Below are 14503 nucleotides of genomic sequence, written 5' to 3'. Positions count from 1 at the left end.
GCAGCTACAGCTCTAGAAAAAATGAAGAGCCCCACTGAAAACCTCCTGGTTATTCTATCTAATGTTGATTTCTAAACTCTTCTTGAGTTAAAACATCAGTGTTTTTGTTTCTAAGTGAATATAAACTTGTTCTCTTTGAGGTCTGAAAGCACTGAGGTCTTTTTAGTTGTTTTCACCACTTCTCATTTTCTGCTAATAAATACTACATTTTTGCTCAGAATTTCGGAGACATGTCAGTAGTTCATAGTATAAAAGGAGAATGTCCATGTTACTTAAGCTTATACAGTACAGACCAAAAGTTTGGACACAGTTGTGTCCAAACTTTTGGACACAGTTGTGTCCAAACTTTTGGTCTGTACTGTACCTGTAAAGAGTAATATCAGAGGAACTGATCATTTTAAGTGGTCTCTTAACTTTTTCCAGAGCTGTGCATTCGGTTGCCATGGTGAGTGATTGAGCACTGGACAACTTTACGTCAGAGATTCAGCTTTAAGGAAACCAATTATTCTCCTAACCAAACAAAACCATTAAGACAGACGAGTCTTAATGTCTGTTGACCAACCATTGACCTCAGGTCCATTCCTCCAGAGCTGCTGTCCTTCAACAGCTTCATCATCATCATCATCAGTCACTCAGCTCTGCAAAGTGTGACTATAAGATCCTAGATGCAGATAAACTTTTGTTTTTGTCTCTCTGAATATTATTTATTTGCCTTTGAAGAGAGTCGAGGTGAACAAACTGTCCCTGGTGCATCACGTAGTCACACATTGAGCAGAACGTATCCTGTTGGGTTTGTGGTCTAAAAATGTTTAGCATGGCTGCACACCATGCAAAAGCATCACCATGGGTGTGGGGGGGGGGGCTGCCCCCCTCCCCACACACACGTTTGCGCACCCCATCTTTGCGGGGACTTTCCATTGACTTCCATTCATTTCTACAGCCTAAACCTTACCTCCTACCCTTATCCTAACCCTATCCATTACAAACCTAACTCTAACCAAAACTCAATTCACACCTTCGTCCTAAATCTGACTCCTGGCCCAAAAACAGCGTTTCCCCTTGTGGGGACCAGGCTTCGGTCCCCACAAGGAGCAGTGGGTCCCCACAACATAGTATATGTCAGGAAAATGGTCCCCCACAAGGTATTAGAAACAAACGCACCCACACACACACCCACACACACACATGAAAAGGTTCAGGTCGCTGTCGTTCTGCTAAATGTTATTGTGAACTTGCAGATCTTCTCTAATTCAGAGTCTGAACTAGTCATGGATTCTCAAATATATTTAAATATGTTACAGGAACCCACTAATATTTAGCATGTTAAAGAGACAGGTCAGTCTTCAATAAAACCATTTTTCAGTAAATTTTGAGTTAAATTTATAACAATGTTCTTGCAGCCACTGATTCAAATTGCAAGAACTCCTCATCATTTTGAAAGCTTCACCTTGACTTACTACTTGTCGTTTTTGTCAAATTGTTCAACTTTTGTCTTTTCTGACCATAATTATTTTTCTCCAGAGGTTATTTGACTTCTCTAGAGGGCTGCTGCCGCAATGATCCAGGAAATAGAACCCAGTTAAAGATTGTGGCAGAGAGATGGAAGGTAAGACAAGTTTATTTTTATAGTTTATTTTTATAGCACAGTCTTTAAATTTAGCAACAAGGCAATTTAAAGTGCTTTACATGATGAAAACGTGACAACTGACAAGCAAGAAACGTCACATTACAGTGGGATTATAATACAGACTACAATTAACATTCCAGACATTATTGATAGATCTTAAAATAAATTTTTTGAAAAACAAACTATGGTATATTCAAAGCAAAAATCTTAACTTGAAATAGAAAAGCTTTAATACCAAAATCATGACCACATTGCCAGTTCACTTTGTTCTTCACATGGTCTGATAAAGCAGAACAGCAGGCAGATGCTTTACAGGGACTGCATCTCCAGATTCTTAACTATATTCTTCACCCACTCTTCATTTGAGTCCACACAGATGTGGCGTGCCCTGAATGTTATTAAGCTGAAAGAAAGAATGAAAAAAAACATTACAGATTTCTATTTCTCACAAAAGAGGAATGGAAAAAACAAGCTTCACTTTGAGTAAAACCAAGTCAGAATTGATCATTTTATAACAGAGATGAACAGGAACCCAGTTCTCAGTACTTACACAAAAGCACTTGTGGAACAGCGAGAATCAGTCCTGTAATATGAAGAGATTTTCTTTTTGCTCAACCGGTTTCTGTAGAATTCAAAGCAGCAGTTGTCGGGACCACTTGCACCTGAAAATGACACCGTGAGTTAATGACGAATTTTGAATGAACATGAGTTACAACAACGTTTAATTTCCCTTTGGGATCAATATACAAACTTTGAATTTGAATTGAATCAGAATCAAAATTCCTTTTGTTTTTTGTTGCGCAAGAAAGCACAAAATTAAAAAGTAAAATTTAATTGAATGTAACATCAGCTGATGGGAGAAGAAGCGTCGTCTCCAGGTGAACTTACTGTTGCAGAGGACCGTGGACAGCAGAGCGGCTCCCAGCATGCAGAGCAGGAGGATGTTGGCAGCCTTCATGATGACCAGATGTTAATGATGATAGAGATGCTCTGGGTGGTTTGAACAAACAGCGGACCGGTGCTGCCTTTATCAAAGCCTAGGTGTTAGAAGAGGCAGGGTCTCTGTGGCTAAGCAGTGACTGAACGCCTCTGAGATGGTGAAACTTTCCACTTGGTTAGACAGAGTGGTAGATTTCAGAGGAAATGCTGTGGGTCGACCAGAAAAAAGCATGAAGTCAGTGAGCATCAGTGAGCTGAAGAAATAAACCCCATCACAGATCTCTACTTCAGTTGTTTGTTTTGGGATAAACTTTAAGTATGAAACAAGTAAATCCTAACATTATTTTTATAATTGCAGTAAATATGGTGTTAGGATTGGAAACAGACTAAATACACATAGAAACAGTGCTGTGCTTTTGCATTCAGCCCCTTTTCCTCTAAAACACCTAAATAAATTCAGTAAATTAAATGTGTTTATTTGTATCATGTTCAATAATGTCTTAAGTTTGAATACATTTTTAATATAGGAGCAGATTTTCTTATTGTCGCCCCCTGCTGGTAAAAGTTAGCCAAGGTCATCTGTTGCAGGACCTGGAGTTACTTCTGTTAAACAGCAAACAGGAATAAAATAATGAGTTTTATTGTTGCTGGTAAGTTGTGACTTTTAAAGTGATCGTAATAATATTACTTAAATATTATTTTTCAGGACTAAAACCTCAGGGATGCTGTGGTGGTGCAGAGGTTCAACACAAACCACTTATGGAGGCTTCAGTCCTTGATGTGGCCGTCGCAGGTTTGATTCCCGGTCTGGTGACCTTTGCTGCATGTTCCTCTCTCTCTTTACCTACTTTCATGTCTTAACACTTTGAAATAAACCACCACGAAAAACACAAAAAAGACTGAAAACTCTGAACCATTTGTTAAGAGTCAGGTTTATTTTTGAACAAAAGCAACCAAAGGAAACATTTTTGATGATTTTGTGTTTGATTAGAGAAAATTATGAAAACAGAACAAGAGAAGGAAAAATGAATTCAACAAAAATCTGATTGGTTCCAGTCACTGATGTAGGATAGTTCATGTACAAAAAGAAATGATACAAACATCAACAGTGATTACATTTAAAAGCAAAATCTTTGATTATTTGAAACAGAATAATTCTGATACTAAAAACATGATCACTTTGCCAAATGCGTTTTATTGGACTTTTAATCTGGACAGATGGTAGTAACTTTAAAAAGACTTTCTGTCCAGAGAGTTCATAACATTCTTCACCCAGGGCTGACTTGGATCAGCACAGATGTTACGTCCTTTTTTTCCTGTTAAGCTGAAAGAAAAGACATTTTTCTCAAAAGAGGCACAACAGTAATAAATGAACTTTGATATATAGAACTAAAGCAAAGTCAAAAATAAAGCAGAATAATTAACATTCAGAGAATTATAGAAACTCAGTTATCAGAACTTACACAACAGCTGTCTTGGTGCAGCGAGGATCAGTCATGGCATATGAAGCGATGAGATTTTTGTTAACCGGGAATCTGAAGAAATCAAAGCAGCAGTTGTCGGGACCACTTCCATCTGAAAACGACATCGTTAGTTAATGAAGAATTTTGAATGAACATGAGTTACAACAACGTTTAATTTCCCTTTGACATCAATAAAGTAACTTTGAATTTGAATTGAATTAAAATCAGAACTCCTTTTATTGTCATTGAGCAAGAAAGCACAAAAAAAATAATAAAAAAAAAAACAAGATTTGAAATTGATTTGAATGTAACATCAGCTGATGGGAGAAGCGTCGTCTCCAGGTGAACTTACTGTTGCAGAGGACCGTGGACAGCAGAGCGGCTCCCAGCATGCAGAGCAGGAGGATGTTGGCAGCCTTCATGATGACCAGATGTTCCTCTGATAGCGATGATCGAGATGCTCTGGGTCTTATGAACAAACAGCGGACAGATGCTGCCTTTTATAAATATTAAAATATTTTAAAAGGCGTAGAGGTGTCAAATGAAGGAGGAGGTGTTGGTGGTTTACACGATGACGGTATGCTGCTGCGACGGTGAAACTTTCCACTTCATTAGAAAGAGTAGATGGCAAAGGAAATGCTGCTGTGGTTGGACCAAAGCTGCACCTTAATAGCAAGAAGTAAAAAAAAAAACGTCAAGTGTAAAACTTCTATGACTCCAAAAGGCTGAAATGAATGTATTTAAACCTTTATTTACTGAATGATTTGAGGTTGTTTTTTTTTTTTCTAGTCTTTTTTTTGCGTTTTGGTAAGAAAACAGAATTGTGTTTGATGTTAAAGAGTTCAGCTCTGATCCTGATAAGTTCTGGGTCAGGAAAGTAACACGTATAGTCTGGAGCATCAAGGGCCTACTTCCTGTCTGATGATAAGACAATTTAGATAATCTAAAGCAAAAGAGGGACGGGGGACATATTATAACGTTTTCCATTACATTCCCTTCTTTTCATTATGATGAAATAAGTTAGTGACGGGGTTGGGCTTAAAAACCGTGGAAGAAAGTCACTGACAAATTCTTTCCATTCTCAGAAACATGTTCTCTGGAAGGTGGAGGATGTCTCTGGCAGCACCAACCACCACCCTCATGGAAGGAGGATGACGCTGATGAAGCATGTGGACAGGAGCTTCTGCAGACAATCCCTGTTGAGATTTTGCCTGAATCGAAGTCGACTGGCAGGATCTCCTCCGGCTGTCTTCTTTCTTTGGGTTCAGAGGTTTCTAGCACTTGAACGCACCGTTAGAGTGATGTTGTTACTACACTGTGATCTGTTCGCTGCGATCAGGTGGATTGACGTCTGGACGGGGTTCGACTGGCGGATCAGGAACTGGTCTGCAGTGGCTCGCGTGGACACAGCTGGTTCTTCCAGCAGTCCGAGTCGCAAACAGCCCCAGGAAGAGTCCTTGCCAAGTCGCCGGTGTTCTCCATGGAGCTTCTTCAGCACCGTCCGGTCAGCAGGCTTCAGTCGGTGCTGACGGATTTCTGCGGGGGTCAGTATGCAGCTTTCGCAGCCTGTAAGACTTTGTAAAGAACAGCGGAGAGGTTGTGCAGTAGGATGAAGGCATGTGGAAGGGCCTGGCCTGTTCCTTTACAAGGTCTCTTACCACAAACAGTGCATGATTTGCAGTATTTACTGCATAGCTGACAGAGTGGCATCGTCAGGTCTGCACTGTCTACGCCATAGACACTTCTCACCTGTGGAGGCAAAAGGCTGTAAGGCATACAAATCAGCAAGAGGGGCTGAGTGTGTAACAGCGAGTCACAGGCTCGACGAACGGCAGCGTAAGATGAAAGTTTTCTGTGACAGCAACAAATGTTGAACATTCAAATTCCTTGTTTGTTTGCCCAAACTTGGCTGATTTAGTCTAGTTTTTACACCAAAATGACTTTTTTCCAGCAGGTTTTCTGCATGTTTTTCTAGATGTTTTCTGCAGTTGGGTTGTCACTGAGCAACCTTTCTGAACCGTGACAGATTGTCGTTTCAGGTGTCTTTAACCACCAAACCGAGCCAAGCTATACATACACACACGTGTTTTTACTGATGTGTTTTATGACCCACATAAAAACACAAAATATATTTCTCCCCCTCAACTTCCTCTTTAGCTGAATGCTGCATAGGCCAGCATCTCTGCATTAACTATTAGCAAACACTGACTACAAATGTAGACATGAGACACTCGTATACGTTCAAATGAAGCATTTGAAAAAAACTTGAAGAACATGAAAGTTTCAGGATTAGTAGCTAGACGTCAATGTCAAATTTACTTGTATTACACATTTGAAAACATAAACATTTGACCAAAGTATTCCACAATGTACATCAACCATCATAACACAAAATACATCAGCAAAACAAAATGACAAACGTGAATAAAAAATATATTCAAAGCATCAGAAGAATGTGAAAGCTTCAACCGGATTTTCAAGACTACCAGAAACAGCCAATGAGCTTTTTCACCAAGATGGAACATATAGAGCATAAAAACATTGATATGGATAAATTCATACCATTAAAATTTATATTGACAAGAGTGGTGAGGTCTACCTCCTCTTATACCAGCTAAAAGTCTGACTGTATGGTCCCAATTGTACATGAACGTTTGCTCCTCTTTTCATCTCTCTGAATATAATTAATGTCCTATTAAGGAAATTTCAGGTGCAACAAACGGTCCCTGCTGCAGCACAAAGTTACACACCGAGCAGAACGTATCCTGTTGGGTTTGTGGTTCTACCTAGAAAAGTTTATCATGACTGCAGAAACACATGAAATGGGTTCAGTGTTGAATGTTGCTGACAGCTGATTGTTCAGGTCACTGTAGCTTCGCTAAACATTGTGCAGTTTGTTCCAGTTTGTGGTTTGTTCCCCTGAAGATCCTGGATGTAAAACTGAAAAATCGAAACATCGGACAAGACAAACACCTGAATAAATTTTAGATTCAAAAATGATTGAATTCAAGCTGTCTCTGTACTTCCCCTTTACATATACTATATGATAGCTTGTAATCTTTTATTTAAAATGTTCTTGTTTTATATTTTTATTTGACTCCCACCATTAATCAACCATTTTTTTTAAAATGTATTAGTAAAACTTTTAACATATTTCACTAACAATAACTTTGTGTACAAAGATTAAATCAATGTATCTGTAGTTCCATAGTATGAAGAATATTACCAAACAATAACATTAGGTATTGGCTGACTGAATTATTTCTGCTTTTAGCTCATTGCTGAAAACCAGCGGGAGTTTGAACGCGATGTCCCCGGGAGACAGACGCTCTCTCTCCGCCCGTCAGCCGGTAGAGCGGGCGAGGCGAGCCGGTGGCGGAAGCGGAAGCGGAAGCAGACATGTCCGAACACGACTGAGCATTTCGGTAAATTAAGCGATATGTTAATATATCGAGCAGATATTTCATATTTACTCTGCTAAATTGTCGCCTAATAACTAATAGGCTAAACGCAAACGATATTTAAGAGTTAAATTACTGTTGTTTATATATTATGAATGGATGGTTTTGTATTATGAATATATGTAAACTTTACACTGATAGCTTTTGGCAGCGTAATAACTTACGTACGTCTGTCACTGTCGCAGTTACGTGCTACGGCGATCCGCGCGCCTTTTGCGTCCACCAGTGAACGACGCGCGGGAAAATCAGGAGTCGGAGGAGATTCAAGGATTTCTCACACAAGCACCAAAGAATCAAAGCAACTCCAGGTATGTTTTTGATTTAAAAAATAAATAAATAGTGACATTATATTATGATGTACAACTAAATAAAGTTGATTTTATATTCTACCTTCGACATTAAAAACCTAATGTAAAAACTAACATGTACAAAGATCTTTTTATTTTGAATAGCTCTTCAATCTAAGGGCAGAATGTATTCTTTTCGCCCCCTGCTGGTAAGAGTTAACTAAGACAATCTAATCAGGGACTGGCTGTTAATTAAAACAAATCACATAAATAAAATTTAGTGACATGTGTTTTATGTACAGGTTTCCTAAATAAGTTGCAAATTGATAATAAAACAATAAATCAATGTTGCTCTTAAACCCGCCTAGCTTAAAGCTTCCTTATTAATATTTAAAAAATCAGAACCATTTGACAAAGTTCCATTTATTTTAGAATAAAATCCAGTAAAAGAAAGCATGCAACAACCAAAGGAAACATCCAGAAGACTTTGTGTTTGATTACAGAAAAATAGAATAGAAAAGCAAAAAAAGGGGAAAAAACAACAATCAAAAACTCCACTACAGTCAATTCTGTAGGACAGCAGGTGTTGTACAAATTGTAGCGTAAACAATGATTACTTGAACCAAAATGGAATGCCAAAATTAGAATCACTCTGCCACACGCCTTTTATAAACCTTCATATGATCTGATAAATATGGACAACAGGCAGATCCTTTAACGGGACTTTTTCTGCAGAAAGTCAATAATCGTCTTCACCCAGTGCTGCTGTGCGTCCACACAGATGGAGCGTCCTTTTTTTGTCGTTAAACTGAAAGGGGAAAATAGACAAGTGAAGAGAAACTCGCCAACGAGCTTCACGTTATACAGAAGGAAAACAAAGTCAAAAATAAAACAGAACAAATGAACGTATATGACACACAGAGGACAACAGGAATACTTACACGATTCCACTCGACGAGCAGCGGGGATCAGTCTTGTAATATGAAGAGAAGAGATTTTTGTCCATACGGTATTTGAAGAGATCAAAGCAGCAGTCGACCGGCATATTTCCACCTGAAAAATGAGACGGTCAGACTGACATCAGCTGATGGGAGAAGAAGCGTCGTCTCCAGGTGAACTTACTGTTGCAGAGGACCGTGGACAGCAGAGCGGCTCCCAGCATGCAGAGCAGGAGGATGTTAGCGGCCTTCATGACGACCAGATGTTCCTCTGACAGCGACGATAGAAATGCTCTGGATCGTTTGAACGAACATCAGGCTGCAGTGCTGCCTTTATCAAGACCCAAACATGAAAAAAAAAAAATCTCTCAGAAAAGTCTGGGTTTCTGTGGTTTTGCAGTGACTGAATGCTTCTGTGACAATGAAACTTTCCACTTGATTAGGTGGAGTGGAAGATTACAGAGGAAATGCAGCGGCGGTTAGACCAACATGCATCTCCACAGCATGAAGTAAAAAACATTTTACCACATGTAAAGCTTCTATGATTCTAATATAAGATAGAAACAAAATTTCACAAGACTAGAAGGACATGTATGTATTTGTGCTTTTATCTTTGTTTTTACCATTTACTGCATGATTTCATGTTGGATTTTACAATTTTTCCTAAAGCAAAACAAACAAACAAAAGAGTTATTAGGCATCATAACCAGGACAGAATTGAAGCATATCAATTTGAATTTCACTCTGTCTGTATTATGAGGTTCATTTGATTTTTATATTTCGGAATATGAATTAAATCTATTTGACATGTAAAATATCTTCCTATGACATTTGTTGTGAATTGGCTCAGTATAAATAAACTGAATGGACTGGAATTAGTTGTGAATGACGTCAAGTAATAAACCTCAGGAATCAAACTTAAAAAATTTTAGAATTATTTTTTTTTTGCAGAAATAAGGTGAAACCTCATATTTAGTGCTATATAATGAAGCATTTAGTTTCCTACTGATAAAATGTCAGCTTATACTTTAAACTTGTTAAAAATTGCAGAAGCTGTTCCACATCCACTCATCAGACTCACCTGATTCGCTTCCAACGATCAGCCTCCCAGAATCAAAACGCTCCAGTTGAATTCAAACATTGTCAGATCTCCCTGCTGTGCGACTCTATATTCAACCACCAAACCAGGTCAAACTTTACACACACACACATGTTTGTTTTTTTACTTTTATAACCTACATTTAAAAAAAGCATTAAAATATCTCTCTCCCTCAACTTCCTCTCCAGTTGCACTTTCTGAGGCCTGAATCTGCATTAACACTCAACAAGAAGAACTCACTACAAACATATACATGAGGCAAAACACTTGAGTACAGGAATGTTGTAAAAAAATAAAAAAAACAAAAGCATGAAAGTTCCATAATTAGCAGTAAAATGTAAAGGTCACATTTATGTGTATGCCTGATTTAAAACAACATAGTTGACCAAAGTGCTTCACAATTTACACCAACCTTAAAAGTTTTGAACTAAACCTTTACATCCTCCATCCATTATCTCCACACTGAGCACTGTTGAAGCCCACAGCTCAAAATCTCTCAGATTACTTTAGTAAAGTTTGAAGTAAACATGAAAAATGACTTTTTTGACCCAAAATGGCCGCCTTCCTGTACATTTGAGGAAATACTTCCAACAGAATCTTTGTATTGATTTGGAAGGATCTATTAATGTAACGAATTTCAGATCTAGGCCCCTAAACTACAAACTTTTTATTTTACTTGTTGGGTGAGTTTTCATTTATTCCCCCAAATGTCTATGTTTGGTGGTCACACTAAGAAATCCTGCAATCACAACATGCTGCAGGTCTTCAACTCCAGTTCTCAAGTTCAACTTCCTGCAACTTTTAGATCCCTGGTCCAATCAAATTCATCAAATGACTGAATCACCTCCTCAGTTCAGTTCAGTTCAGTTCAGTTCCTCAGATTCCTGCTAATGACCTCATTATTTGACTTGGTTGGGCTGAAATAGAGACACATTTCAAAGTTACAGGACTCCGGCCCTCAAAGCCTTTAGTTGTCTAGAAAGTGGACCCAGAATCGGACCCTGTGGTACCAAACAAGCAAGAGGTTCTGAAGTGGTAACATTTTTCATGTTTCATAGTTTAAAATCAAACTGGAAGATTTCAGCAACGTCATTCTCATCTAAAAAGGTTTTTATTTAAATAAAAAATCATTATCTTTACGATTTTAGAAAGAAAAGGAAGTTTATAGATTGGTCTGAAATTCAAACAAACTAAGGAGTCAGGTCCAGGTTCTTTAGTTCTGCATGTTTTAAAACATCAGCGATAACATTTGAGTTATAAACAGCTTGAGGATTGTGACAGTTTGTAGCAATAATTTCAGGGAAATATACAAAGAATAAATGGTTTTTAACTGGAAGGCTAAATGCACAAACCCAACACAAGAGTCCTGACAGAGAGAAACTGGTGGTGCTTTAACACACACAAAGGATTTGCTGTGAGTAACAGCTATTGGTAAAAACAGAGGCACAAACAGCAGCAGTGGAGGAGTTAAATACACGACAACGCTTGATTCAATGTATAAATATTGTAGTTTTCGTCTTTTTTTTTTTTTTGCAATTTTGCAGACTCGTGATTTTTTTCTGCAGTAACTGGGACAGAAGACCTCCAACAGATGGAAAGATTTTGTTCAGTTGACCAGAATAACACGTCTAATCAACCTGATCATAACACGTCTGATGATATTATTATTTCATAACCTTTGACCTTCTCTCCTCTGGTCTGTTTAACAGCTACAGTCTCAGATCAGCTCAGCCCTCCAGGACTGTCAGCAGCAGAAACAGAAACTTTATATCTGTTGGGGAAAATATGGACTAGATTTGCTTTGCATTGTCCCCACATGATGGTAATGATATAATAGGATCCAATTAGATTCCTGATTAATATGGATGGTTGCTAAGTTGTTGTACTGTGTTTTAAGATCTTGTTCAATGGGCCCTTTTTTAACTTTGAGCCCCTGACCCTCCAAAGGTCTCTGCACGGCCCTGGTGGTTTTGCATTCAGCCCCTTTTCCTCTAAAGCACCTAAATAAATTCAGTAAATTAAATGTGTTTATTTGTATCATGTTCAATAATGTCTTAAGTTTGAATACATTTTTAATATAGGAGCAGAATTTCTTATTGTCGCCCCCTGCTGGTAAAAGTTAGCCAAGGTCATCTGTTGCACATCCAGCAACCAAAGGAAACATTTTTTTGATTTTGTGTTTGATTAGAGAAAATTATGAAAACAGAACAAGAGAAGGAAAAATGAATTCAGCAGAAATCTGAATGGTTCCAGTCACTGATGTAGGATAGTTCATGTACAAAAAGAAATGATAAAAACATCAACAGTGATTACATTTAAAAGCAAAATCTTTGATTATTTGGAACAGAATAATTCTGATACTAAAAACATGATCACTTTGTAAAAATGTATTTTATTGGATTTTTAATCAGGACAGATGGCAGCAACTTTAAAAAGACTTTCTGTCCAGAAAGTTCATAACATTCTTCACCCAGGGCTGACTTGGATCAGCACAGATGTTACGTTTCCTGTGTGTTATTAAGCTGAAAGAAAAAACATTTTCTCAAAAGAGAGATAAAAAATAATAAATGAACTTTGATATTAATAGAACTAAAGCAAAGTCAAATTTAAAGCAGAATAATTAACATTCAGAAAATAACAGGAACTCAGTTATCAGAACTTACATAACTGCTGTCTTGGTGCAGCGAGGATCAGTCATGGAATATGAAGAGATGATATTTTTGTTCATTGGTAATCTGAAGAATTTATAGCAGCATTGATAACTTCCATCTGAAAACAACACCGTCAGTTAATGAAGAAATTTGAATGAACATGAGTTACAACGTTTAATTTCCTTTTGACATCAATAAAGTCATTTTGAATTTGAATTGAATTAGAATCAGAACTTATTTTATTGTCATTGAGCAAGAAAGCACAACAAAGTTAAAAAAAAAAAGATTTGAAATTGATTTGAATGTAACATCAGCTGATGGGAGAAGAGACGTCTCCAGGTGAACCAGACACATGCAGAGGGGTAGGGGAGCGAAGGGGGCTTGAGTCCCTGCCCCTCTTATCCTTAATGCCCCTAGTCCCCTTTATGAGTTTTTTTAATTTTTATTTATTTATTTATTTTTTTATCTATATCTCACAAGGCCTGCTTGTGCCCCTCAGCAATAATATTTAGCTCACTATAATAATTTAGCAAAATAAACTGACTGCCCTCAGTCTAATAATGACCCAGTTTCTCTGCCTCCATGTTGTTCATGGGTCCATGGTGAGGAGGGGGGGGGGGGGATCTGTACCTCTAACTATCAAATTATGGGCAAGAATATTTTTTATACACTGGTTTGTGAATAAAAACGTAGGTCTGATGGTGACATTAGAAAAACTGTGTCTATTTATATTTTCACAATTGTCCTCGCAATAGCGGAACAAAACCCGCCTCACCCCTAAACACAGTTTTAAGATCTTGTTCAATGGGCCCTTTTTTTAACTTTGAGCCCCTGACCCTCCAAAGGTCTCTGCACGGCCCTGCTGCACCACACCTAAATGGAATAATTAGGTCATTAAGGCTCTGGAGAATTGGAGCACTCTTAACATTATGTGATTTGTGACATTATTAAATGTTTTTGTCATGCTGTCCCTCAGCTACACATGGAGACAAAGATGAACATCAACTTCAGGTCTAATCTCTAAATTCTCCTGCAGGTTCTCTCTTCTAGATTTTAAAAATTATTTAAGCAACAACAGCAAAGAATGTTTAAATGTCATTTTCTCAATACCACTTACAGATTCTTGACTCGACTGACTGTAACCACCCGGCAGACAGCGACACCAGGCGGAAGAGAAGAAGAAGAGCGCCACCGGAGTGAATGTGGCCACAACGAATCGTCGAGACAGAGGTGGAGTGAAGTTTGCCCTGACACATTTAGGTGTCAGTCAACTCGGCTACACTGTTATTAATAAATAATTAATAAATATTCCGTCCAATTAATAAATGTTCCCATAAAATTAAATAACCCGCCTTTCTTCCATTTTTGTTTTTTGTTACATTTCATTTTAGTTTCTGCTTGGCCTGTGGGAATAAAATAATAAGTAGAAAATCTCTGACAGCTGGAAGTGTTGAACTTGGATAAAATCGCTGCAGTGTTTTTATTTAAGCATAGATTTTTTTTGTTTTTTATGCCAAAGCTATGACATTTCTGCTTGAATGAAAACCTGCTGGAGGAAAAACTCACGTGAACTGTCGATGATTCTGTGTTGATCGGGTTGGTTGACGTTGACCTTCTGATTTCTAGGAGTTGTTGGAACCTTTGCAACACGATCGGCTTCAGAGCTGAACTCTGGTGGTGGAGTCAGTCTCTGTTCATCAGTAGATGCAGTCGGTCCATACAAATCACTGAAAAATAAAACAAAATCGGCTACACCCAATCTCTTATTTAGCCTTCCTATGGTCTTAAGCATGCACTTTTACAAGATTTTTGTGTGTGTGGTTTTGGGAACTGACGATCTGACGGTACAACCCCTAACCTCCCACTGTTCAGCTGTGACAGCTGCTGAGCTTTGCACTAAGTAGAGTTGAAACATTGGAGTCGCCAATTAACCTGACATAGATCTTTAGTTTGGTTCACCTTTGTCCCTGCAGCTGGGAGTCCTCCCTGGTTTGCATTGATTAATTGTAAAGTCAACCAGCAGAACTCTGAAGTTTGC

At 38.1% G+C, this 14503-nt stretch overlaps 3 protein-coding genes and 1 long non-coding RNA gene across 4 annotated transcripts; 1 reads left to right on the top strand and 3 right to left on the bottom strand.

Annotated features, from left to right (window-relative positions):
* Window positions 1–1521: 1521 nt before the first annotated feature.
* Window positions 1522–13771, top strand: LOC111610851. Its single transcript, XR_002753793.1, has 6 exons — window positions 1522–1606; window positions 3273–3359; window positions 5115–5573; window positions 7304–7454; window positions 7676–7798; window positions 13585–13771. It is a non-coding gene; the product is annotated as an uncharacterized LOC111610851 (long non-coding RNA).
* LOC102218604 (C-C motif chemokine 3-like) lies at window positions 1622–2676 on the bottom strand. The gene is made up of 3 exons (XM_005800026.2): window positions 2516–2676; window positions 2178–2289; window positions 1622–2030 (listed from the first exon to the last, which is right to left on the bottom strand). Exons 1-3 carry the CDS (start codon window positions 2583–2585, stop codon window positions 1937–1939), a joined length of 276 nt encoding a protein of 91 aa, XP_005800083.1. The 5' UTR covers window positions 2586–2676; the 3' UTR covers window positions 1622–1936.
* Window positions 3506–4520, bottom strand: LOC102218355 (C-C motif chemokine 4-like). Its single transcript, XM_005800025.2, has 3 exons — window positions 4382–4520; window positions 4030–4141; window positions 3506–3890 (listed from the first exon to the last, which is right to left on the bottom strand). The coding sequence occupies exons 1-3, from the start codon at window positions 4449–4451 to the stop codon at window positions 3797–3799; spliced, it is 276 nt and encodes a 91-aa protein (XP_005800082.1). The 5' UTR covers window positions 4452–4520; the 3' UTR covers window positions 3506–3796.
* Window positions 8191–9022, bottom strand: LOC111610850 (eotaxin-like). Its single transcript, XM_023345850.1, has 3 exons — window positions 8900–9022; window positions 8719–8830; window positions 8191–8585 (listed from the first exon to the last, which is right to left on the bottom strand). The coding sequence occupies exons 1-3, from the start codon at window positions 8967–8969 to the stop codon at window positions 8492–8494; spliced, it is 276 nt and encodes a 91-aa protein (XP_023201618.1). The 5' UTR covers window positions 8970–9022; the 3' UTR covers window positions 8191–8491.
* Window positions 13772–14503: the final 732 nt, after the last annotated feature.

Source organism: Xiphophorus maculatus, chromosome 14, assembly GCF_002775205.1.
Source record: "Xiphophorus maculatus strain JP 163 A chromosome 14, X_maculatus-5.0-male, whole genome shotgun sequence".
NCBI lineage: Eukaryota > Metazoa > Chordata > Actinopteri > Cyprinodontiformes > Poeciliidae > Xiphophorus > Xiphophorus maculatus.
This window is presented reverse-complemented; position numbering and strand designations above follow the sequence as displayed.